The 27,131-nt window shown below is 39.4% G+C and overlaps 1 protein-coding gene across 1 annotated transcript; it reads left to right on the plus strand.

Annotated features, from left to right (window-relative positions):
* The first annotated feature begins 204 nt into the window (after window positions 1-204).
* On the plus strand, window positions 205-27,072 carry LOC130168243 (glutamate receptor ionotropic, kainate 1). Its single transcript, XM_056374942.1, has 15 exons — window positions 205-1,455; window positions 9,907-10,074; window positions 10,209-10,466; window positions 14,628-14,809; window positions 15,398-15,451; window positions 15,911-16,084; window positions 16,861-17,004; window positions 22,374-22,481; window positions 23,340-23,453; window positions 23,544-23,747; window positions 23,837-24,060; window positions 24,590-24,708; window positions 24,871-25,088; window positions 25,644-25,869; window positions 26,022-27,072. The coding sequence occupies exons 1-15, from the start codon at window positions 1,371-1,373 to the stop codon at window positions 26,309-26,311; spliced, it is 2,568 nt and encodes an 855-aa protein (XP_056230917.1). The 5' UTR covers window positions 205-1,370; the 3' UTR covers window positions 26,312-27,072.
* The last annotated feature ends 59 nt before the right edge of the window (window positions 27,073-27,131 follow it).

Genomic DNA, 27,131 nt, shown 5'->3' on the forward strand with positions numbered 1-27,131 from the left:
GCAACAAGCACCCATGATGCTTTTCCCTTGGCTAGAGAGAAGTGGTTTGGAGCATCATCAGCTACTTTAGTTACTTATCACCAGTTACTGATCAGTGTGACAAAACTTTTTAACTTTCATCCCAAACCCCTCTGCTTCAAGGAAATATGCAAAGTGGTTTAAGGTAACGTGAACACATTTTATTTTACTATGAGACTGTGTCAAATAAACAGTTTGAGGTAGTTAATCTTCAAGGGAGCGTCAACGACCAGTTTGAAGATTAGATTTGCGTTTCCATCAGGACTGGAGCAAAGATTTAATCATTCCTCGGTGTACCAAAGCAAAGACGTTGTCGAGGTCGAATGTTGCCAGATTTGAAGTTAATCTTCAGGACGTATCCATGTTTGCGGATCAGCGGCTTGGCTGTGCCCTCAATTGAGCGCCTGCACGGGAGGGATGCTCAGTCATGTCAAGTCAGCCAAAGACAGTGAGGGTGAGACCAGAAAGAGGACAAGCATGATTTCACAATAAAAGCATTCAAATAATGGGTAAAGATGCAGAAAAAAAACACCTAATAATTTAAACAGATTATTGTCATGACTAAAGGTTCTGGGATTTGGGAATTCGAATTATAAGTAATATATGATTCGTTGAATATGGGAATTACTTGTATGTAGGAAAAAATATAAATGATAGAGAATTAAATAAACAAAAAACACACAAATATATCCTGGCACAGCTCTGGAGAAAAGGCTAATTAAGGGTCAGATTTTTATGATAAAAAGAAAAGTAATTTACAAAAATATTTGGTGGAAAATTATTTATAAACATATGCAGCTACATATACCACTTCATATATTGTTAAATTTGTTTAAAATACAAATCTAATGGCTGAAATACTTGACACATATTACTCATTACAGATGTTGATTTTTTTTTTTTCTGCTGCTGCCACATGGTTGCCAATTCAGCTTTTATTTTGAAAGTTATAAGCAGGATTGCCGTTTTCTGTTCTTGCGTACTTGACAGCAGAAACACAGCGCACAGTCCTCCTCCTCACTTGCAGCCTACAATTCAAGTGTGCACCGGGAAAAAAAACATGATAAAAAGGGATGTCTGCACAGTGAATATGGGAGGCAAAACCTCACTGGCACATGGAGGATTTTAGAATGGGAAAACTGGAGTTCTTTTGAGTAGTGACAACTGCAAGTGGAGTGTGTGTTTTTTGTTGTTGTTGTTGTGTTTTTCTCATCACAATGTGTGAGGGATGGATGTGGATCGGATGCCAGTTTATTTTCGTTACGGATACAAGGACTGGCAAGTTATCAGCATGAATTACAGAGGGCAAAAAAACTGATATCAATGTTAAATTCGACTCTGGAGGGAGGACCATGGCGAAAAGGAAGGGACTGTTATTTTCACTGCTGTACTTTATGGCAGAGTTTTGGCTCACTTCACAGCAAGTCCTGAGAATTGGTAAGTGGCAAGATTGTCAGATTTTTTTGTGTTAGTTGTGCTCCTATTGACTGTTAATGTACAGACCGCCACTGTGCAATCATTCCCTGTTTTAATAAACCCTGTGATTGCAATTCCAAGGTTGATGCTCATTTCCCATTGGGATTAATGCACTCCATTTGTATCTGTAATTTAAAAAAGAAAATACTTGGACTTTTTGTGGCTTTATCATAATTAATATTTGTAATCTCTCATGGCACCTATGGAGCGTGTAGTTTTGATTCTTTCTAAAAGATGACCAAATAACCATTTTACTTCATTAAATACAGCCAGCATAAGAAATGCAGATATTTAATACATGTGGATGCGATGATATCTCATCATAGCAGCTGTGTAGCTTAGTTGCTGTGGGTAAGTCAGTGGCTGCAGGATAACCTTTGACTCCTGGCAACAACCAAAACTTACTATTTAATTCCATTAATGTTCCTATAGTGAGTGACTGCGTCTGAGGTACTTGTATTCACCTCATCAGTATCCTGCAACACCCCTTAGGGACATACAGTATGTGTGCCCATGTTTTCAATAGTGATTTTCTATTGAGTGTCATTGGAAAATAGTGTCCTTAAGAGACTTTTTCCCATCTGTTGTGATATTTACACAGTGCCTTTATACATCTAAATATGGGATTATTTTTTCTCTTCTTATAAAGGCGGTACTGAGGACAGAGGGCTGGGTGTCCACATGAGACAACTCTGTTTCATCAAAATCATGTTAATCCAGTTTGGTTGGCCAGTGCCAGTCTCTGTCTCTCTCTCTCTCTCTCTCCCTCTCTCTCTGTTCCTCCATGTTGACCGTGCAGGTCAGCGACAGATGAGTGATTAAGTTGGACCACTGCTGCATCTGAAAGCATGTACTGTTGGCATGATGTCGCCTTTGGCGCAGTCGAATGAGAAATGGGCACAGAGCTAACGAGTGAAGAGTGGGAGATTGTTATATTTGGCTTCTCGTCTACCTAACAAACTCATTAGTTATTTAGACTTGATGCATACGTATGCTGATAGCCAGTGACATCTGTGAATGTGGATCTGAGTCCAAAGTTGTCTGTTAAGCCTTTGAGAATTGACAAGAACTCTGCTTTCAACTTCACTCTGCACTTGCAATTAGACAAACAGAGCTCTTGCTCCAACTATTCCCCTTTGATTTCTGATGTAACTTTGTAACAATGAGCTGGTGTTTGCTAGCAAATTAATGCTCTCTGCTCCTCTCCCATTGGTTAGACATTATTCCTCTCATGGGTTAGATGATTGCATCACAAAAATGACTTTTTTAAGTCAGGCCTCAGGACTCTCTGCTCCGCTAAATGCCCAGGGCAGCTGTATTTTTTCCAGATTTGCTCTACTTCTAAAGACTTAAACAATCAGACTTGTGGCGTTGCATAACTTTAAAGGCTAATAGGCTGGTGCCACCTCTCTGTTCTGACAGTCCCGATCTGTGCTCTATATTGTTAATCTCTCTCAATCGTCTATCACTCTCCGAGGCCATCTAATCTTTGTCATTCTCTTCATGACCCGCACACATCATAATCTCTCCCATATGGTGTGTGGCTTGGTTCAATTAACATTTTTCTGCCTTGGCAAGTGTTGGCATCAGATTGTGTTCGGCTTTCACTCTTTTCACTGGGGTTGGTAATAATGGTAAATCTTCTCCCCCAAGCCCTTAAACAACTAACACTAATCTTCTTTATGCAAAAAGTCTCTTCCCCAAATATGGTACTTAGGCAGCGACCAAATCTCATCATTGGGGAGAGCACAGAAGCAGCAGCTTGTGGCTTGGCCTCCACTCTATATTGCTGTTGGTTAAATTCCTGTAACCTCTTGCTTGCATGCTTTATGTATTGGTTAAATCTGATTTGTTTCTTTATGATTTGACCCATGAGATGTGGAAGGTGTGATTAGCTACTATTGGCCACTGAAATATCATTTGATGTATCCATCTCCTCATCTAATAGCCCAGAGGTTTTATAAATCGGGTGAATTTTCCAGATGACACAGATTTATAATTTCTTCGGTCTAAATGTTTTGTCGGTGGGTCGCAAGCAGCTATCCTATATAAACAGAGAATCCTCAGTGCTCTACATCAAACGGAGATAGTAGACTGGTTAGGACCTCCTTATTCATTCACAGTCTGGCATGGGCCCAGGTTGGAGTGGTGCTGGTGGTGTTGTTGCGGTGTGGGGAGGGGGCGGGGGTTTCACTGGGAACCGGCCCAGCGCTGGGGAGAGGGGAGAAAGCAAAACACTACGTCATTGTGTTCCTCTGCCTTAAAAGAGTCCCCTTCATGTGATAATTGCAGAGTCACAACATCACAGATTAGAATCGGGATCTAAAGATCGGTTTCTTAATATTAAACTCTTACTGTGGGTTTCTGGATTTAAAAAAAAAAAAGATCCATCCATCTGCCTAAACCCGAATCATATCTTTCTTGCTCTTTGCACTGAAGGGGGTAATAGAAGCCTATAAAAAGCATAGCCTAAGGGTTTATCATAATTTGCTTGCAGCACGAGCAAGAAGCTTTTGTTTTTGTGACCTCCTGGCATGCAGCACCCCAGAGCATTGTCTGGCCTATTAAAGATGAGATGGAAGCTCAGTGATCCTGAAAATTATATTGGAAAGTAACTAATACTAGCTATAGCAAGAGTTTCCTTTATAAATTGCGTAATCACAACACTGTGATAAAAAAACAAATGGTGAAAAACAGAGTTCAAATAACAATGAAGAAGCTTCCTTTACAAAAGAAGCTGGGATTTAACAGAGGTATTCATTTTATTTTACTTTATTTTCCAGGAATGAATATGGATGGTTTCATTCTTGGCTCTAAGTTTATAGTTTTACCTGCAACTCCAAGTTCAAACTTGTAATTACTTAAGTATAAATTATCCCTGGCAGCTCTAACTTTCTTGTCCATTTGTTCATTTGCTTGCTAATAGCCTATTGAGTGAGTGCACTGATCCATGTGTCATCTGCAAACAGAAAGTGTGAAGTAATTATTCCCCATTTCACCTGCGTCCGCATTGAAAAGCGGATCCCATTTACAGTGTTGACTTGTCCTACTCCATGAAATGCAGAAATGCAGAATATAAAGATGCACTGAGCCGTGATCCCATGACCCATTTTTGGAGTTACACTCAAAAAAGTGACAGATCAAGGCTTGTGTTCAGGCAGATTTGTTTACAGGGCACAGCGTCACGTCACAAAATGTATACAGGATAGATTTCTTCGTCAAAAGATATCTGTGTATTACCTATGTATCCTAATCGTATTTTACTATTGACATGATTTCACAAATTATTGATCATGTTTAAGACATAATGTGATATCTATAGATGCATGATCTCAGTGTTAGAGTGGAGGCACGTGGCTGAAATAAGTGAGGACATTAAGGTTCAAATCTGTTAAAAGGAAGAAGTAGAGCTAGATTAAGAATTTAAATATACTTTAACAGCGTATATGGCATCAAACAGTAACCAAAAGCTGGAATAGAAAACGCCAAAAGATATGTGTCACCATCACAGAGAGCACTGACAAGTTTATTTATTATTTAACTGTAAAATGTCCCTCTCAGCACATATTTTGGTCACAGTTGTTGAATTACTCAATTTAAGGGCTGCGCATCAAGAATGTTCGGGATATATTTATGTAAAAGAATGGATTTTGTCTGATAAATTGGATTCGTTAAGCTCAAATATTGATACAGGTATCAGCTGGGCTCCACTATGAAGCACTGATGATGTTATAACCTGAACATTATTGCCTGTTTAGATCCACCAGGCAAAGAAATGGAGATGAAATACTTTATTAAGCCATGATCAAAGCTGGTTAATGTCCAGGTATTGGAGCCAATTCACAGACAGTTTGATCAACTTAAAAAATATCTGCCTGAAAGGGAAAGGAAATCATTAAAAGCCACTCTGGACATCAACGTTGATTCAGTCTCATTGGGCCATAATTGTTGGAGCCTGGGGTAGAGACAAACTTAATTATTTTCATGGTGATACGTGCATAGTGTTTTGTGAGGTCTTTCAATAGAAAATGCCTGGAGAGATAAGACTATGATTCCCAGCCTCAGTTTTCAACCACATGAATATACTATAAGCTAATTTGAAACCAATTTTGCAAATGAAGTGGAGAACTGCTGCTTCACTCCAGATGGTTGATGGTGGTCATGGGTACGATATTAACGCAGTCAATATAGTTGAGTTTAGTTCCCTGCTGCGCAATAACCAAGCTAACAGATGGATTTGTCATTTTCCTGATGCAGTGTATATAACCACCTCAGGTGCATTAATAATGTGTGTTGTCCAAAGCCATTTTAACAAAGAGCTCAGCTACTTATACTTAATAATATAAATATTTTTCCAGCAGTGTTTTGCTGAGGTAGACCACAACTGATTGCTTGGACCAACGCTCTTCAAGATGAACTGCAGACAAACAGCCGTCACACTGAATCCCGCGGGTCGCTCTCTGGAAATCAAGAAACTCATTATACTTTAAAGAGAAATTTAAGATCTTATCTCAAGTGGAAATGAGAGGAGAGATGAATGTGTTTTCTTTCACTGTGAGCTGCAGCTTTCCAGCAAGACTCAAAGAGGAAATGAATAAGTGAATTGTGCAAAAAAAACCCCAGATATTATATTTTTCTTTTGCTGACAATAAATGTGTATATATGTATGTATATATAAGCTTTACCAAATACATGTCTGTTTTTACAGGGCACAGTGCTCATACTGAGATGTGAGTGGATGTTGCCACAGTCCAACAGCTGCTAATATATCTCTTTTTTATTTATGACATAAGCATTATAGACCTATTGTAGGGTTATTAATGAGGTTACAGTCATTTCTCATGGAAGAGGCAGTAAATTAATTAGAATTGGCTGTAATGGAATATCAATATATTAATAAAAGCTACTGGTAAATGCTGAATTCATAAGCTAATTGTATGTTATTTTAGGGAGCAGCAAAGAGTCTCAAATATTTTTTTTCATTAATCATTGTTTGTTCATTTGTATTATTTTTATGACTACACTTTGCATATTCATACAGTACATTTGGCTGCATTTCCAGCTCTTTTATTAGGATGGTTGCCTGTGGTTATGCATGTGATTAGAGGTCACCTACAAAAAATGTAAATCAGAAAATCTAAATAGCAGCAGCTATTTTTGCTTCTTGCACAAACTGGACCGTCAATCTTTACAGCCTTGTTAAAATATGAGAAAAACAAAATCACTGATTGGAAATGGTGCTCTGATGCTGCCACTTGAATTATTTTGTTATTGAATCCTTAATAAAGGCCTGTGACATTTGCATTTATTTGCTTCAAGTGCCTCTGCACTTGAAGCAAATACAAATCAAGACAGACTGGTCAGAACTCGTGTTTATTTCCCCTTTTATATCAAAAACACCTTGAAAGAAAAAGTCACAAAAACGCTGCAGTGGAATATATTTCCTTGGCAAATCTGGGGGAGGGTTATTGTATTTTTGCGCGAGAATTTCATATTCCAGTGGATAGAATTAAGGACTTTAACAGGTCCCAGCAGCTGCTCACTGAGGCTTGGTAACCATAATTAGGATTGGCACTTTCAAGCATGCTTTTAGTGACCAGGGAGTCCAGACAAAGCTCTCTCAGTTTGGGGTTTGAGGCTATGCTACACCAAAGAAAAAGGTCATTCACAATCAAGGTCTCAAGGGGAGCTTTTTAAAGGCCTTTTCTCCTCCCAAATCAATCACAATTTCACAGGCAATTCTTCAAAGACTGTTAGAGAGTGCAATGACCTATTGCCATCTGTAGCCTCAGTGTTGAAGTGAGGTCATTTGCAAACTATTGCAACATTGAATGAAATAGTACCTTTATGATTCATGTTCATGGTTAATATAACTATTGATTAATAATTCTGAAAATCGTCTTATAGTCTTTCGGTCTTTGTTTTATTGCAGGGAAAAATCATGTGACTTGCAAACAGTTCATTGAACATTTGTTTGCGGATAAAGAAACTGACTTCCCCCAACTATTCAGAGACTGGCCTTGTGTCCGTCTGCCCTCGTGAATGTCAATGTAGTGAGAACAAACATTTAACCCTGAATGTATTATTTCAGAAATCCTATCACTGAGGGCCAAGATGTTTTAAATGATTTACATTTGAAAGGCTTGGGTGCAATAGACGTGCAGGGGCATTTTCAGCATGGATAAAGACACTGAATCTCACACGACGCCGCCCGCCCGTTACACAGGTAGTGACAATCCAGTTACAATCCAGCATTTTTCTGGCCTTAATCCTAAAGTTTTTCATGCTATGCTTTATGTAATTGAAATGTAAAACACTGTATGTGGCGCTCGTGCCTGGCTGGAGTAATATATGGCCATATTGCCAGCCATGGCATGCTAGACCTGTCATCTTTCTGGAGCAGCATGGTGGATTAAGAGTTGGATGGTTTTCAGAATGATCTTCTCAACTCTGGAACGACCACACCCCCCACCTCCCCCACCCCCCGCCCCCCTCCTCTCCTCTCAGTCGCCCTGGCACACACAGCCAGCTGAAAAGCAATTGTATTTAAAAAGAGAAATTTATATAGAAAATATACGTCTGACAGTTTAGGTTTCAGCTCATTTTCAAAGGACTGCACCTTCTGGAGGAGTTTCATTTAAAGAGGTGGAAAACGCAAAAGACAATTTCAGTGTTACGTGATGGCTTACAATATTTATGTATATTTTGATAAAGGTTAATACTTTGGATTACCATTTGATGCCTTTTTAATTACTCTGATATTTGGTAGTCATTATTATTCCCTGAAACGAGTAGTCTGAAATGATTGGTCGATTAACTGATTAAATGGCATGTTAAACTTGGTTTTGTTATGAAAGGTGCTCCATTATGCTACTTTAGGTGCTTGTTGGTACTCAGAGTAATTACTGGAGAGTCAGACATGATGCTGAAATCCCTTTTGCATGACTGATGATTAAGTATGCTTTAGTAAATGAAAAATGATGCTTAGACTTACAATATAGCTTCGACATGAGAAAAGTGGTCGCATTAATCCACATTCCACATCCATCATTTAGACTGAGTCTTCCAGCGCAATACGACGGGTCAATGAAGCCGTTTCTCTATAAACAGTGACACTTCAGAGGGTTACTGTAGCTTTCATTTTTCTTTGTGGTTTTCATGGGTCCTAAAAGAGCTGCGGTTTTTACACACTGTAGTTTACACTTGAAGCAAAGCAATGTTGGATTACTGCAGAATAACCAGCAAATGTCACAGAAAATATTAGTTGGACGTATCAATTCATTGACACACCCATAGGAAAAAAAAAAAAAACCTAAAGAAAATGAAGACGGTAACTAAATCAGTCCAAAAAACAACAAAAAACAACAAAAAAAAACAATTAATCTAAATATTATTGAAATCGCAATATGGCCAAGTGCAATTTTTTGATATCGGTTACATGTGTCACAACATACCATAAATAAAGAATTGTGGTGCTACAGAAACGCACCAGCCTACAAATCATATCATGGAGAAAAAGAAAAAAAAAAAGAAAATGAAATGCAAAAATGACCATTGCCACTATCACAATATCTGTCAAAATTATCGCATTATGATTTCTTTTTTGCATATCGTGCAGCCCTAACAGGGAGGTATTCAGAGACTAAAGTATTACAGTATCTGTTTTAAAGTAAGACCGTCTGTCATAGCCAAAGTGTTTTGGCAGTCTGAGCAGAAACACTTAGCCCTTAACCTCTTTTCAGTAAATTACATTGTGTTTTGGGGCTTGTCTATGTGATACTATCAGTCATGTCCCGGTGGGAACACAATTAAGTATGATTTCATCAAAAGGTGACTGTTGTCCAGAGCGGCAAATTGTAAAAGACAGCAAATATGAGATGAATCAGTGCAGCTGTTAATCTGTCGAGCTGGAGTGAATTAGTGTTTGGACAAGGAAAAAGAGAGAAAGATGACGCTTTTAACTGTCTGCCATTATAACATATCACTGGATATGTTAACTCTCTTGATGAATTAGCCTTGGGGCTGTCCTGTATTGAACCAAAGGTGTAACATGTTTTCCTGACCAAATCATCCCACTCTTTTATAAAAGCTATTGTGTCAGCTTGAGAAATGTAGGCCATGTAAAGAGGGTGAAGTCAGTAAAGATCAAGCTTTTCTCTGAATAAGATTAAATCCTGTCATCTCAACCAGGTCCTTTAGTGGCGTTATGTGATAGAAGGACATAGAAAATCAGTCCACATTATACAACTGTGAGAATTCAATTGTGGTAACCTTCAAGCTGCAAAAAAAACAAAAAACGCTATAATGGAGGGTGAATGACAAAGCTGTGTGAAGTCATTCGATCAATAACTTTTCTGTTACTACCTCAGTGTGATCCCACTCTCACCATCCCCGTTTCTCCTCTTCCTACAGGGGGCATCTTTGAGACACTTGAAAATGAGCCCATTAGTGTTGAAGAACTGGCCTTTAAATTTGCTGTAACCAACATAAACAGGAACCGGACCTTAATGCCAAACACCACATTGACCTATGACATCCAGAGAATAAACCTATTTGACAGTTTCGAGGCTTCGAGAAGAGGTAAGGATCATCCCATTAAATTTTGAAAGCCTTTTGTGATGAAGAATCAATTAAAGAGATTGTAGTTGACTCCAGTGTCTCTGCTGTTGGCCATTTGTTACTTTCTCCCTCCACTTCCTATTTCATTACTGCAGCATGTGACCAGTTGGCATTGGGTGTTGGGGCCGTATTTGGCCCCTCTCACAGCTCATCTGTCAGTGCGGTCCAGTCTATTTGTAACGCCCTGGAAGTCCCTCACATCCAGACACGCTGGAAACACCCTTCAGTGGACAACAAAGACAGCTTCTACATTAATCTCTACCCTGAATATGCCTCCATAAGCCGAGCGGTGTTGGACATAGTGCAGTTCTACAAGTGGAAGACGGTCACTGTGGTCTATGAGGATGCAACTGGTGAGTGAAGATGAGATTTGATGACAGGAGACGTATGGTGTTAATCCCAGAGGGGAATTCAGTTTCCAGAACAGCAGAAAAGCATAAAAACATCAAAATCAGAACTGATACTGATACCTTGACTTGAGTACGATACTTTTTCGATACCAATTTTATCAAATCAATTTTAACAAAAAGAGAATTACAATACACATTATGCAACAAATCTTACTTTTACTTTAGTTTTAGGCTCAGTCTCTTTACACACTGAAACATGTTCATGTTAATAAACAGCCAATCACCAGCATTATTAGATCTTAGTCCAAGCATCATGCATGCTTATATTTATTCATTTACTCCTTCGGTATGGAAATTTTGTATCAAATGACATGGTATGTTTCAGTCGTCGATAGTATCGAACCAATCCGGTCAGCCCATAAGAGTTAAAAACCCAGCCCAAACAACACTACAGAACCTCTTTACCCAACGGATACAAATGCACCACAGGTTGTGAACACACAAGGGTCAGCCTATTTCAGCTGCCCCAGAACATCACTATGCATACAAACTCTGGGGGTAGTAACATACACACACAACATAGTCTTTTTTCCCCCAAATTTATTAACCAACCACTGACATCAAGCAAGCTGTATTGTCTGATATCTATAAGTACTGTGCTCCATATCTTTGACAAAGGCTGCATCCCTGATTTTCCCACGGCTGTTGACGTGGGAAAATCAGTGGTACATGTGTGATGTAATTAAAACAGAGCAGGACGGACACAACTTAATGTCAAATTTTGTCAAGCAGCCACATGACTAAATGTATAAAAAATGTGGCAACGCTTGTATGTTTGTACACTGTACATTCAGTTGCCAATTAAATGACGAACTGCTGAAATCCTACTTGATAGTAACATACTTTTAATTTAATCTTAAAAGATGGCCAGAATAACCCCAATAAAACATATCAGCTTTTCCGAGGGACCAATACTGGGAAGATACCCTGATATGGGACAATACATTGTTATGTTGATGCTAGAGGAAAAATTAACTAGACTGACAAGTGAGTGAAACGCTTAAAAGATGAAAATGCAAAATCAATCTACATGAGAGCTTTTCAGAATCAAAAGGAAACAGATTGTCTAATAATGTTCACACAATGTCTCTTAAGTTTGCGGCTTGATGACCTTCATTTGGTTTTTATGTTGTTATTGGTCTGATGTGACCTTTGTTTTGATAGTGTTGTTAACGTGAAGATGTGTTTGCTTTTTGTATTGTGTTCTCCTCAACATATCTGATAACCAGTGAATCCTTCATTTTCAATCAAAAATGTCACGGCTTCTGAAATGTGAGGAATTTCTGGTTATCTTTGTTTTCTTATTGTAAATCTGAGTGACTCGGAAACTGTGGTAGAATTTTTTTTTATTACTGTCAAATATTTTTTTTAACTAAATGATGTTTGAAAATAAATGAAAAAGAAAAAAGAAAAGTTGCAACCCTAATTTAAACTATCATCTTCAAATGATCATGATCACTGTACACAGAAAAAAATGATTATACCATCTGCAGCACTACAGTTTAACCCACAGACTTACTGGGTTTCCTACTAAAATACTATGGTTTGCACCACAGATCTACTGTACATAAAGAAATGCCACCATATGCTAAATAATACTGCAGTCACACTGCAGACACGTGTTAGGCCTAAAGGCCAGATGACAGTGTAGAAAACTCTACTGACCATCATCTCAAAACATTAAACTTCTGCTGTGAAGTCACCTTGCCTGACAATGACTGCTGCTGCACCACCCTTCACAATCTGAACAGCAACTAATTTAGATAAACACATCAGACTATAAGAGAATCCAACAGCCAGTACAATGAGACAATCAGTAAACTGCTGTTTATGAAAAAGGTTGTCATACAGAAATAAATTAATCATATAAAATATCTCCTTTAGCTTCACAACCTGTGCAAGGAGGCCAAACAGTAAACCCTGCCAGCAAGAAACATCCAGTCTCCAAACAGCATCACACAGCAGAGGAAGGAGCATGTTTCTTACCTTTAGAAGAGCTTCTTCTTTGACATTGTGTTTGCAAACTCTCATTAAGTCCGTTCACCTGGTCAGACTACACAGACAGAGGTCACAGCACCATCTGTTTTGTGACATGATGTTGATTCTGGTATCCGGTTATAGTAGTGACTATAAATTGTGATGACAGCAATGTCCAGGCAGAGCACTAATTAATATTCCCTCACAGTCTGGTTGTTCGTGAAGCCGCAATGCAACAGTCTGATGGAGTATTGTAATCCTGCTATTTAAACTGATTATTTCACCACAGCGTTAAATCTCCCGCCTTTGCCGTGTGTATGGACCTGCGACTGCTTCTCTTTCTTGGCCAAGCATTACTGAGCAAACTTAGCAAATGTTAGGCTCGAAAAACTAACCACTCCACACAGGAATGGCCTTTCATAGCAGATGTATTTCTTGACATGATGTGCCTTTGTGACTTCTCAGCGCACCAAAGTCGCATGCCAATCACAACCAGGACCTCTGCACCTGCTCCACATGCATCTTATTTCCCGTACTACTTAAAGAGCTACACTAGCCTTACAATAACTTTTATTTTGAAAGTCATTGTCGCAAATTGTAGTACGCTTATCATGTCTGTATTGACGCTAACTTGATTAATTTCATTTTGCAGTTTTTCACTTTGACCGCTAGAGGACAGTGAACACGCATGATTTTTTCTTAATTATGAAAATATGTGATATAGGAGGATACAGATAAAGGATTATCTTAGGTAGGTGGGGAAATGATACCGCTATATAAATATATAATATAAATACAATATAAGTACAAATAAATAAGTTGGAAAGCTGTATACTGTACAGTACAACCAACATAGCATTCTAAGATTAAAATATTCAGATCAGATAATGGGGGTTTTATCGCCCTCCTGTGGGCACAGTGAGTAACTGCAAGAGCAAATCATCACGTTAGCATTAATGCGGACATAATAACATTTCGTTGAATATTTTCAAAATGAAGTCACAAAACCGAAGTAAATGACCGTTACTTTTTCTCTTGTGGTGACAGTTAGACTACAACTCCACACCCGTCAGTGTTGTTAATATTCAGATGACCAACATAACGTTGTGCTAGTAAACTACTCCAGCGTGGAAACTATTTATTTCATTAATTAAGTGCAAGTTAAACGAGTCAAGTTAGCACTACTGATGCTATCTGCCGCAGTCTGTCATCTGACGCTCGCGTCCTGTCTGCATCTGAGGAACATAGAACGGTAGTTGTATTTAATAATTTGTGTTTGCTGCCCTCCAGTGGCCAAACTTAGTAACTGCTAAATTAAATTAGTCATGGTAGCGTCATTGCAAACATAACTGCATGCGTAATTTCCCGGTCAATACTTTCAAAATACAGTGACCAAACCGAAGCGGTCAAAAATGAGCTAACTAAAATTATGCAGTAATTATGTTAATTATTCTCTGGTCAGAGTCAGAGACTTCAACCATCTATATCATACAGTAACAATTACAGTTATATGCTGCTGAAGAAGTTGTTTGGACATTGGATCCAACGTTAGCGTTTTTTACTGAGACATGTCCCCTGGGCTTTTTATTTACCTCCTGCATAAATGGTTATCAAATACTGTACTGGATAACAACCTTGAAGAACTTCAAATGTTTTATTGAAGATTTAAAAACTGCATATATAATTATTGCGCCCATGAATCTCTGACAGTGTGACATTAGCTAATACTCAAGAATTTAGATTGTATATGATAAAATTATAATTATATTATTATGATCTGACCCGGTAACGTTGACACAATGGATGTTGGGTAAATAAGAAAGATGACAGGTATATTGGTAGATGGGTTTTGTTTTGTGGTCTCATTATAATCAGTTTGCTTACTGTCCTGACAAAAGCCACCTAAAGTTTCTAACAATATTAATTAGCTCCTGCATTTTCGAAACTGAATACCATGAAACCTAAACACCCAAATCTCACCATCAAAGTCAGATTGTGTTAATTAGTATTTCTTAAACTACACCATGGATAAGGTTTTTATTTGGAATATATTAGAAATACCTACGGACTGTGGGTTAACATGTGATTGCTGAGGCTAATATAGTTTTTTTTTTCTTTTAACTGAAGGACTGATTCGTTTGCAAGAGTTGATCAAAGCTCCATCCAGATACAGCATTAAAATCAAGATCCGCCAGCTGCCAACAGGAAGTAAAGATGCCCGTCCGCTGCTGAAGGAGATGAAGAAGGGGAAAGAGTTCTATGTCATCTTTGACTGCTCTTACCAAACATCAGCTGATGTTCTCAAGCAGGTAAATAACACAAACATCTACCAGCATGTTGTCCACACAGATCATTGTCCTCAGGTTATAGTTCCTAACTTCATACCTAAAATGCAATATTCTGTCAGAAACTCACTTTTAACGCAGAAATCCATATGAATTTTTCAATGGAGAATAGTCCTCGTGCTATTTTTGCATTTCTTCATTGCTTTTGGTTTAATATTCACTATGTGCAAGATTAGTCAAATTCTATCCCCTTCAGAAATCCAATGTTCATTTCCAAATCCAAGCAGAGCCTATTTCTGAGCCAGACATACACATTTAGAACCGAAAGCTGCACAGAAGATTAATTGGACACTACACTGACATGAGCAAATTGTGACATACAGTTTACTCACTCGAATACTTGTTAATGCAAACCATGCAAACAATACAGAATGAGACAATTCAAAAAATGGATGAAATGAAATGAAGAGTCCAAGGATATAGCTATAAGTATGGATGAATGGCGTTATGGGGAAGAGAAGATTATTTTTCCCGGCTGGAGCAAAAATGTGGTGTGAATCTTCAGATGAAGAGGAAACTCCAAACCACTCTTTCCCCTCTCATCCTGTTTAGATCTTGTCCATGGGGATGATGACTGAATATTACCACTTCTTCTTCACCACACTGGTAAGAAAACCACCTTTCTAAAATTTCTCTGTTCTCAAAAACACATGATGGCTGTTTTATTTAACGTATACAGTTTGCACAGGAACACTGACTCTTGAGATTTCTCTTTGAAAGTGGTTTAAAAAAACCCAATAGATACAGTACGTGCGTCGGTGATACTGCTGCATTGTCTTAATTAAGTGTCCTTTTATCCTACGTAGGTTTAGATGTGTGTTCACCTAGAGATTCTGTTATGCAAAGATTATGCAGATGGACTCAAACATCTGTGGTTTGCTTTATAATAAGATTGCTGGATGTTTTCAGTGCCCTTGGCATAATTTCATAGTATTACGCTGAATATTGTTCCACTGTTTTTGTCCCTTTACCCTTGCTGGATAAGTTACATCTTCGTTTGGGTGTATTTAAGCAGAATCGCATTAACTCTGCACTGATGCTGATGTTGTTGTTGTCCCTCAATAGGACCTGTTTGCCCTCGACCTGGAGCCGTACCGCTACAGTGGGGTCAACATGACGGGCTTCAGACTGCTCAACATAGACAGCCCTCAGGTGGCCTCGGTGGTGGAGAGGTGGGCCATGGAACGACTGCAGGCTCCCTCCAAAGCTGAGACAGGAATGTTGGAGGGGATGATGACAGTAAGTTTACGTTTACCTTCCTACTTTTAACCCTTATTTTTATAATCTAACAACTACCAGGGGGTTTGTGTCTCAGCAGGGACAGCCATGTTAACAACATCCTCTCTGTCGGTCATGTGACTGTTCTTACATCGTTCAAACAGGTCGCTGAAAGCCCATTAAATCCCTTTAGAACTTAACAATAGAAAATATATGAAAAGGTTAGAAGCTTGTCAGCCCAGAATACACAATTCCCCTCCTAAACATCCACAATCAGTGGGAAGTGATTCAAATTGAACTGATGTGACATTTTATTTCCATAAACTTGGCCAAAATGATATCAAACAAGGCCAAAAACTACTCTGATATCAAATAAGGCCATTCTCTAGATACACACCCAATCACTGGCATATTTCATATGTAAATGTTTGAACACATAGCGTACTGTGGGGCGATCCAATAGACCTTTACAGAGTTTTAATCGCAGCCCCTCATCCCCCACACTTGAGTACAGAAATTCAGCAATCCACCATGTTGCTTTCTGATTGTGTGTACAATCAGAAAGGTACTTTGGGTAAAATTGCTCACCAAATTGTGCTCACTGCAGCTGATTGTGGTTGCCTGTTTGATTGCTTTCCATGTAGTTTGTAGAAGTAGTGCTGCATTTTATTTTATTTTTTTGCAGATATGCTTTGAGAAACCATATGATGCTGCACATGTACATCAGCAGCACTGATGTGCATGACGTGATTTGTGATCCCCACTGATGGATGATAACGGCCGTGTTCCTCTTTCAGACTGAAGCAGCTCTGATGTACGATGCCGTCTACATGGTGGCTGCTGCCTCGCAACGCGCCTCCCAGATCACTGTCAGCTCCCTCCAGTGCCACAGACACAAACCCTGGCGCTTCGGATCACGCTTCATGAACATGCTCAAAGACGTGAGTTAGGTTTATGAATGTGTGACACACACACACCCCTGTTCTTCCATCCATCCATCCATCCATCCATCCATCCATCCATCCATCCATCCATCCATCTCACAGCCTGCTGTCTCTCTATTTCATTTCCTTGGGTGGTGGAGCAGAGACAATAGAGTTGGATCAGATGTGTGCTGCATGTTGGACGTCTCTTAGATTAGTGGGTTGTCACATGGCTACTGACAAGAGCTATCCATCTGCAGCTTTTTATATGAATATTTAAACAGGATGAAATAATAGCAGATAACAGATAACACATTTTTCATATTCCATCCCTCAAACTGAATACTAATTTCACAACAACATTAATTGAATTTTCACACCCTCACTGTTTTAAATATAAACAGTGCCAAACTAAGTAGCTTGTGGCTTAAATCTTAGGTTATTAAAAATGAAAAAAAGTATTGATTTCTGTATGGACTATCAATCTGACAGCAGATGGGACAAGAACACAGTGAGGCCGAGGCACATTTAAAAGCAAACACTGACAGTTTGAAAAACGTGCTGTTTGTTCAGTGGTAATTATCCCGGCTTCATTGTCAAAGCATTTGGACTGTTACACAGTTTTGGCTCTTCAGGCTCTGCGCCTCGGCATATTCAATATGAAATAAGTAATGGATACTACATTAAAGTGCCACGTTTCAGCTTTAATTTCAGTGGTTTCATAAACTGTATGTGCCCACAGAAAAACTAGAAAATGGCAAATGACCTGATAGACTGAGTCTTGTGGATGACTGCAAAATGCTGAAGAAAAACTCTCCACGTCTCTACGACTGCACATTAAGTCAAGAATGCTCTCCAGGATGTAGGCGCACAAGAGAGGTCTTCATGACTATAACCTCAGAGGGTTAAGCATAAGATGCAAACCCCTGGTTAATCCTCAAAAACAGAAAACAACAAGCTGCTAAAAGAAATCGCTTCTTGGACAAAGTTCTATGAGCTGATGAAACAAATATCAACTTTAAATCAAAATGATGGAAAATAGAGAGAGAAAAAAGAAACAGCTCATGACCCAAAGCCTCCAGCTCATCTGTAAAACATGGTGGTGATTCTGTAGTGGCCCGAGCTTGTAAGGCTGCCAACAGAACTGGCACACCGGCATTTATTGATGATTTCGCTGCTGACAGAAACAACAGGATGAATGCTGAATGATTCAGCCAAATGCATCAAAACTCATTGGGCGACAGGTTATCATTCAGCAGGGGAACGTGTCTCAACACATGGTGAAAGCAACAAAAGAGCTTTTCAGCGTGAACAGGTGGAATATTCTTGAATGGCTGAGTCAGTCACCTGATCTCAGTCTGACTGAGCTGCTTTCCACTTGCTGCAGATCAGACTAAGGGCAGAGACATGCCACGACAAACTAGAGCTAAATGAGGCCACAGTGAAGGCCTGGTAGAGCATCACCAGAGAGAGATACAAAGCGTCTGACGATGTCTACGTGTGGAAAACTGACTCCCACACAGTTCTTTCTACATAAACCCCAAATTAAAGCTAAGGCTCGGCACTACTGATATAATATCCGTTACTTTATTTCAAATTGAATGTGCTGAATCACAGAGCCTGAAGAATAAAAGTGTGTAACTGTCCAAATACTTACAGTTTGGACTGTATGTTAATTTGAATTTAATAGGCGCTCTTGTTATACTGCTCTCTCCCTTATTAAACGTTTCTTTGACAAATGAGCTTTTCAGTTGCGAGTGGGGATGTAGTATTGAAGGACACAGGAAGTGCCAAAGAGCCCAGAGAGCAGAGTGAGAGCAAAAGAACTTTACAGTCTCGGAAGATACTGTCTATAATTAGCTTTGTGATTTTTACATAAACACATTCAAACATAAAACATGAGCTTCTTGTCCACAGATGATTAACAGTGCATTGCTCTTTGGTCTTATAAATATAACATCCTACATCCTCTCAAGCTCATTCAAGCTGATTTAAATAACAATGCACTAATTTAAAAGGATCATACTGGGGTTTTCTTTCCATGTTTTCGCCCATTCATAACAAATCATATGTACTTCACACCACCATATAGTTAATTAGCCATCAGTGTAAAGGCTTAACAAAAGCTCACTAGATAATCTGGGAACTGACCAAAGGAGGCTGATATACATACTGTATATGTATACTGAGGTGAAGGAGGTGCAGGTGTGTGGGCAGGTGGAGGTCAGGTGACTGAGGCAGGAAGGGCAGGAAGAGCTGAGGACGACTGCTGCAGGGTGACGGAGTAGTAGGGTCTGAAATGAGATTAGCGTAAGGCAAACAGGCTGAATATTGAAACTGATATTAGGAACTGGTAGAAACCATGACAATTGGTTTCTATTCACTTAATTACCCTATCAAAATCAAATGAAGAGATCTGAGACTTTCTTAAATCTGTTATTGTGAATATCTCGTCTCTCCTCATTTTCATCAGATTTCTCTTAGTGGTATCTGCCAGGTGTCGTATTTTACCCATGAGATCCGATAACATCTCACACAATTCACTGTTCTTTAAGGAGACGTCAGAGTGATGATAATGGAGAAATTTCAGATGTCTGCGGCTCATTAGTGTTTTGTATTGAAGCTGAGAATGATGTATTGAACGTTTTTAAATGTTAGTATTTATTTTACAATGGTTTACATGGATTTTCTGCTCCCTTCTCCATGTTTCTACTGCAGGTTTGTTGACAGGTATGGCAGTTTTGATCTGCCCTGCAATACTGCACAATTCAAATCAGACATGATGTTCACTGTGGTGGATCACTTATAGCAAGTCATTTACAACTCTGCAAGGTGGTTTTGATACAGTACAGAAAACCGTGGCTTCCTGGATGGAGGAAAATACATAAAGAAAAAAAAGAAAGTTATCAGCAGTAGCAACGTATAGAGAATTTAAGTTAAATGGCTAAAAACATGCAAAAGAACTGGTATGGTCCTTTAATTCTGTATTTTAGCTATAGCTATAAACTAACTATGGTATCTGAAGTGCCCTTGAGGAAGACATTGAATCCAGCAGCTTGGCCTGCACTCTGCTCTTGTGGGGGAGGGAATGGAAAAAGATAAATTTCCCTGCAGGAATCAACACTGCGTCACATATTTGATACTAAAAAATCAAGTTTTGCAGAGGAAGTTTCATGAAGAGCTCACAGCTCAAGAAAATCAGGTTCAGCTCTGTGTACTCGACTGTGTCCCTGGAACGTACGGATGCATATGCATGAACATGTGAGGGTGGCATGAATGGCTTTAAGAAGGAGCGGAGACAGGAAATGAGTTTTTCTAATTTTTCACAGTTTTCTCTCTCTTTATGTTAATGGGTGAAATGGTGAGGTTTCAGTGCTGCGTTGGAATCTCATTCTTATCCTTTATATCATCATGATTCTCCGGTTCGAGAAGATCCATGTCATCAAGACATGTACAGTAATGACACCAACACATGGTGACAGAGGCAGAGACAGTTTTGATTGGTGAGGATTTAAAAAAGAGACTTAATGACAGGAATAAATCTGGATTTAGGGGTCAAGTAGGTCTCACAGATGTGTGCAATAAGACTGTGTGAAGCGGTCTAATCAAAGAGCAACTTCACCAAACGATACCCTGTAACTGTCTATAGATGCTGAAGATCTTTGCATTAGAAACTTGAACTCCTGGTTATGTCCAGTTTCAACCTGAATATTGTGTCTGTGCATGTGAGTTTCAACGCAGAATACTCCCCTTCGAGTGGTCTTGTGAAGAAGTGCAGCTCTACAGCACGATGGAGTTATGTCGATTTCACTGTCATTGTCTATTGCTTGTTGCACATATTAATGGCTGAGGATGCATTTGTTTTGGTTCCAGTGGACTGGTTATTATTATTCTCTGTGATGTAAACAGACTGACCGGTGTAAGCTTCGGCATGAGAGCTGAAAGAATAAGCTAATGACATACAAAAACTCTTTGTTGTTTGGCATCTCTTAATACACCTGTAATTGATTTCTAACAAAAGGGATTTCAGAGTGTATTGAGTTTGGAGGTGTAGCATTACACTAAATTAGTCACCCCAGATTATTAGATTATATTATGATGAATTATTCAGTGAGGGACAGTTTACCTCAAAATCCAGGGAGTCTGGGTGTGACTTGTGGTAGCTCTTGCCAGGACTGTGTGCTCAGTGACATTTGGTTTGTGTCACTCACAGTGCCCCCGATATTTTCTAATTCTGAGAGCACACACAAAGCGAGGTGCACTGGTGTGAGCTTAAATACAAATTCCTGAAAAATAAACGTCACACAGAGCTCTTCTCCTGTACACTGTGCTTTATTTCCCAAACGTATCTGGCTGTTATTTTCAGCCTCCTGTCCCTTTTCAAAACATAACCACAGTTTATTACTATGACAGTTACGCAAAATAATCCGCAGGTTTCACTGAGATCTACTTTCTTCCAGCCAACTGTCTTATGTTTGTGCAGAAGGAGTAAACTGTTCAAAACAAGTTGTATGGATTATCACGAGTGACCCAGTTTTTCAGTATGTAAATCAGGTAGCAGCGGCATGCTTTTGTTTACGCAGCTGAAGTCTTTTCATCAGTGTGTGATTAGATTATGTCTCCTTTGAATGTAATGTTGAGATGCAGAGTAGGGAATTCTGGCACAACTTCTCCTGCTTCCAAGGAGCATGGAGATGGGGGAAAAAGTTATTTAGATGTAACGCAACAGGCTCAAATAGGACTGTGCCTGAGATTGAAGTCTTGAATCTGCCCTCTGTTTGTGTGTTTTGGTGTGAAATGCACCTTTAATTATACTTTCAGTAACTCTTTGATCAGCAGCCAGAAACATTTGAAATTATAAAAATGCCATGGGCTGAATGTAGGCAAATTTACAGAGGCTGAATTGATTTGTGGCCATGCCATCTTCTCATAAAGAAACAGGCTTCTCAGTTTTCGCTATGAGCGCAGAATTGAGATGCAGCTCATTTCTCTAAGCTGTAATAGAGATTTAACCTGACTGTTATTCAAGCAAGCTCACGTCATTTTTAACTGCATTCAAATAACTCTGAGCTCCGCTGCCCACCCACTGCTCTCCCCTCAGATGGAGGCCATTGCTGCCTGCGCTGTTTACATGACCGTCCACCAAGTTGTATACTCAGAGACACATAATATTTCCATTCAGCATCCAGCCAATGCAAAAACGTCTATTAAAATGCAGTTAGCCTTTGTCAGTGTTCATTGCTTAATGGAGGGCTCATCAATTATTCATGTTTTAAGAATTGTTTTCATTTTTCTGGGCCTCTGACTTTACATTTATGATAAAAAAAATATGATAATAAAAACTGAGGGATTCATTGGTTTTGTTTTCTGTCCTCTCTTCGCCACAGGCACAATGGAACGGCTTGACGGGACAAATAGTTATAAACAAGACGGATGGCCTGCGGAAGGAATTTGATTTAGATGTCATCAGCCTAAAGGAGGATGGCTTGGAGAAGGTGAACTATCTGACCTGTGTCTAAAGCCTACTGTCAGTACAGGCTGTTATTGTACTTTAGACACTCAAGCAGAGCTGAGCGCAATAGGAACAACTTTGACAAACTAGGCCACTGCTAAGACCGCTTGACTGTTAAACAATATACTGTACAACTCTCAGAAAAACACAGTGATCTTGAAGTCTGGTGTCCTAATTTTGGGTCAAACTTTATGGTCGACCCATAGTTTTTGCAAATACACGTAGCTGTCATTTTAAACTCAAAAATTTGTGGTTGTTCCTTTAATCAGTGACAACGCTGCTCTCAGTGTTGGCAGGTTCATTCACAGGCCTGTTATCTGTTTATCTCTTCACTACAAACAAACTAATTTTAATACAGTTAGAAGTATTGTTGTACTTTTCTCCAAGTTCAGGGCTCTGTGATTAAAATGCTTTCTCTTTATTATTTCTGCAAGACAATCGCAGGCAACAACCGCCTGAATAAAGTGTGGAAAAAGGTCTGTACTTTAGCTGCCCTGGCAGACTAAAGGAAATTGACACTGTGTACTAATTTACTCTTCCTGATGCTCTCTGTGATGTCTCCCCTTTTCATGATAAATAAGATTTAGGTTCTGGTCGGAGGAAATGTTCAACATTTCTGTACTGGACATGATAGTTTTATAAGATATTGTGTTTTGTGCTCCTTTCCTTTTTTCCCTCCCACGCTCCCTCATGTCTATGTTCTCTGTGTGTTCTGCTTCTTCGTACTTGTTTCTTTTCCCTTCTTCGCATTGTTGACCTTGGTCATGTGAAGGTGACTCAGACAGATAAGGATCTTTGATGTCCAGTCAGTGTGGTTATTTGGATGTTTTATTCTTTACAGATTGGCGTGTGGAACTCCCAAACAGGCCTTAATTTAACAGACAACAACAAGGATTCATCCACAAATGTGACCGACTCAATGGCCAACAGAACCCTTATTGTCACTACTATTCTGGTATGAATAAAAGTCAAATCATTATCAGGCAGTATTTGATCGAGCATGTCTCGATGAAACTAGTGGAGTCTGTACTGTGTCTATTTCCAGGAAAATCCTTATGTCATGTATAAGAAATCTGATAAGCCGCTGTACGGAAATGACCGCTTTGAGGGCTACTGCCTCGACCTGCTCAAAGAGCTCTCCAACATTTTGGGCTTCTCCTATGAGGTAAAGCTGGTGTCAGATGGCAAATATGGAGCTCAGAATGACAAGGGGGAGTGGAATGGCATGGTGCGAGAACTCATTGATCACGTGAGTATTTATCAATCAATCGTACTGCTAGAGAAAAGACATTCAGGCGATCGGCGGTGTCGGCTGACTGTGGTTTTCTTCTTTGCCAGGTGGCCGACCTCGCCGTGGCACCTCTCACTATCACATATGTGAGGGAAAAGGTGATAGATTTCTCGAAGCCCTTCATGACACTGGGGATCAGCATCCTCTACCACAAACCCAACGGCACCAATCCAGGAGTGTTCTCCTTCCTCAACCCACTCTCTCCTGATATCTGGATGTATGTGTTGCTGGCATGCCTCGGTGTCAGCTGTGTGCTGTTTGTCATTGCCAGGTAAACCGCTTCTTGGGCGAAAAATGAAATAATTGGATCTGACTCTCAAGTGTTAAATGTTTTAAATACCTAATACATACTGTATATAAGACAAATAATAAAATAAATAGATATATATCGGTTACTATACATTAAACTTGTTTTAGGATGAGTAAATGTACTATAGCTCAGTTTCGATGAATAAGTGTAAAGCAAATCATAATAAATGGGACCAAAGAATATGGATTTTCTCAACTTGGATTTATCAATAGTCAACCATTAATTTTAGCCTCAACATGGTATTGCACACTGCTGCACAAACACATCACAGTAATGTTTCTGTCTCGCTGGTCAGAATTGAGTCAGAATGACTTTTTCCTGTTTGCATTATGTCATTAAAAGAGCTGGAAAAGAGGTTAAATGCAGGCAGTAATGATTAAATATGAGCTGTTTCCACAGACCTAAATGTGGTATTATCTTGTCATCATCAAGTATCATCATCATATTTTTTCACATCATTAATTGTGACTGTTTGATTCTTCACCCTCAGGTTCACTCCATATGAGTGGTACAACCCCCACCCCTGCAACCCAGACTCAGATGTGGTTGAAAACAACTTCACTCTAATAAATAGTGTCTGGTTTGGAGTTGGAGCACTTATGCAGCAAGGTATATTTACTGCCATTAGAGATGTATTATGTTTTACACCTGACAGGAGTTTCCTGACCATTCACCACCTTTGTTCATAGAATAATGTTACTGCGGTGACCACTGTCTCATGCTGTATTCGTCTGTAGAGTTCATAATATACCTTGTGTTATCATCTTACAGGATCTGAACTGATGCCTAAGGCCCTCTCCACCAGGATAGTTGGTGGAATATGGTGGTTCTTTACATTGATAATAATCTCCTCATACACTGCCAACTTGGCTGCCTTCCTCACTGTGGAGAGAATGGACTCTCCAATTGACTCTGCTGATGACTTGGCCAAGCAAACCAAAATAGAGTACGGTGCTGTAAGAGACGGCTCCACCATGACCTTTTTTAAGGTAACCTTCTTTCCACTGTACAGTTAATGGGAAAGTAATTGTACAATAGCAGGGGGAGGGTTGCGAACAAAAGCACCACTTTTGAGTTCAGTCAGCGTGATACGTTTTACCCTTGAGCCAGCAGTCCTAAGTCATCACAGTAACATGATATGTGTCGTCTGATGGGTTGGCAGAAAATGGAACTGGGGAAAAAAAAAGAGTGGGGTAAAAGGTTGGTGGCATAGAAATGACATCATACCCACAGCTAAACAAAAAACCTGTGGGCAGTTTTTCTATAAAGATTTGAATGATTTATTGTTTTGCTTGTAGCACACGAACCAGTTTATCTGGATGTGCAGTGGAAATTGAATGAACTGGAGGCAGATTTGTACATACTTGTCACATCCCATCTCCTGCCACGCATCAGAATGATAGCTCCAGTCAGCAGATACCGTTTCATTTGAAATATTAGAAACCAGTGTCAACCACTGACCATATATCAGCACCATCTGTTTTGTGTTGTCTATCAGGATGCATTGTTTTAAACTTCCATAAATCCTGACTCTGATTCAACAGAAATCTAAGATCTCAACGTATGAGAAAATGTGGGCCTTCATGAGCAGCAGGAAAAACACAGCCTTGGTGAAAAACAACCGGGAGGGGATTCAGAGGGTCCTCACCACAGACTACGCTCTTCTAATGGAGTCGACCAGCATCGAGTACATCAGCCAGCGCAACTGCAACCTCACACAGATCGGAGGCTTGATAGATTCAAAGGGCTATGGTGTGGGAACCCCAATTGGTAAGAGTGAGGAGCAACAAATTACACACTCACAACGATAAGCAACAAATGCTCCTTAAATGCCTAGAAAACAACAAACCCAGAGGTTATGTAGCTTGTAATAATAAAGCAGTAATAATGTGTTTTAATCTTACCGGCGTTTCCTGCTGTAGGCTCCCCTTACAGAGACAAGGTCACCATCGCCATCTTGCAGCTTCAGGAGGAAGGGAAGCTGCACATGATGAAGGAGAAATGGTGGAGGGGGAACGGCTGCCCAGAGGAGGACAGCAAGGAGGCCAGTGCCCTGGGTGTGGAAAACATAGGGGGAATCTTTATTGTGCTGGCAGCCGGACTAGTCCTCTCAGTTTTTGTAGCGATTGGAGAGTTTATTTACAAATCCAGGAAAAACTTGGACATTGAGGAGGTGAGTGTCGGCCAGTGTGAATGGCACAACAAGTATTAACACACTAAGGGATTCAATCTAAGACTGTTATGAACTTACTACAAATTTGCGTTGTCGTTGTTGTTGTCAGAGGACTACGGTAATCACTGGGCCAACAAACATTTCAAGTCTGAATGTGTTGAACTGCATTGTTACAATCAAAACAGATAACTTTTTAACGCAGAATTTAGTGTTTTCAGTAGTTTTTACGTAGAGCACATGAACATTTTAGTCTTGATTGGAAGAATACGTTTGAAACCCTTTTTATGACGACAGATGGTTGTCGACTTCTGACATCATGACACTTTACCATCTTGGCCTTTCTGTTTTACGCAAAAAAAAACTGTAACATTGTAACATTGTTTTGTGTAAGAAAAAAAAAATGTCATTGTCATGCCATGATATTGTGGGTAAGTGATGGTAAGTGGTATCTTTTGAGGCATTTTTGCCATGTTAATTTCAATAACTGCAGTAGGTTTGAGAGGATTCTGTTTTTCATATTTATAGCGCACAGAAACTGACATAACACCACTACTTATTACTTTTGTATGTACTCATGTATTTCAAAACATCGTTTGATTTACTCAGTGATGGTTGTTTCCAATTTGTTTATGAATGAGTGCTCCCTCAAAATTTTATTCATCAATTTGCTCAATGTCTATACTTTTTTTGCTTTTTATATCATATGAAGTTCATGAACATGCATGTATAAGTTTTGTCATGTTGGAATTGTTCGGGAATGACTAAAGTTATGTGAGAACATTACATCCTTAACCCTTTTATTTCTGGTTGTTTTGGTTTTGATCCCTATTTTTCTGCATACAAAGCCTTTCCATTACTG

This window comes from Seriola aureovittata, chromosome 4, assembly GCF_021018895.1.
Source record: "Seriola aureovittata isolate HTS-2021-v1 ecotype China chromosome 4, ASM2101889v1, whole genome shotgun sequence".
In the NCBI taxonomy this organism is placed as follows: Eukaryota; Metazoa; Chordata; class Actinopteri; order Carangiformes; family Carangidae; genus Seriola; species Seriola aureovittata.

Excerpts from the sequence above, each read along its gene's own strand:
- LOC130168243 (XM_056374942.1), top strand. The coding sequence starts at position 1,371 with ATGGCGAAAAGGAAGGGACTGTTATTTTCACTGCTGTACTTTATGGCA. Across the intron at positions 23,454-23,543 it reads TTATTGTCACTACTATTCTG|GAAAATCCTTATGTCATGTA; the intron begins GTATGAATAAAA and ends GTCTATTTCCAG. Across the intron at positions 23,748-23,836 it reads TGCGAGAACTCATTGATCAC|GTGGCCGACCTCGCCGTGGC; the intron begins GTGAGTATTTAT and ends CTTCTTTGCCAG.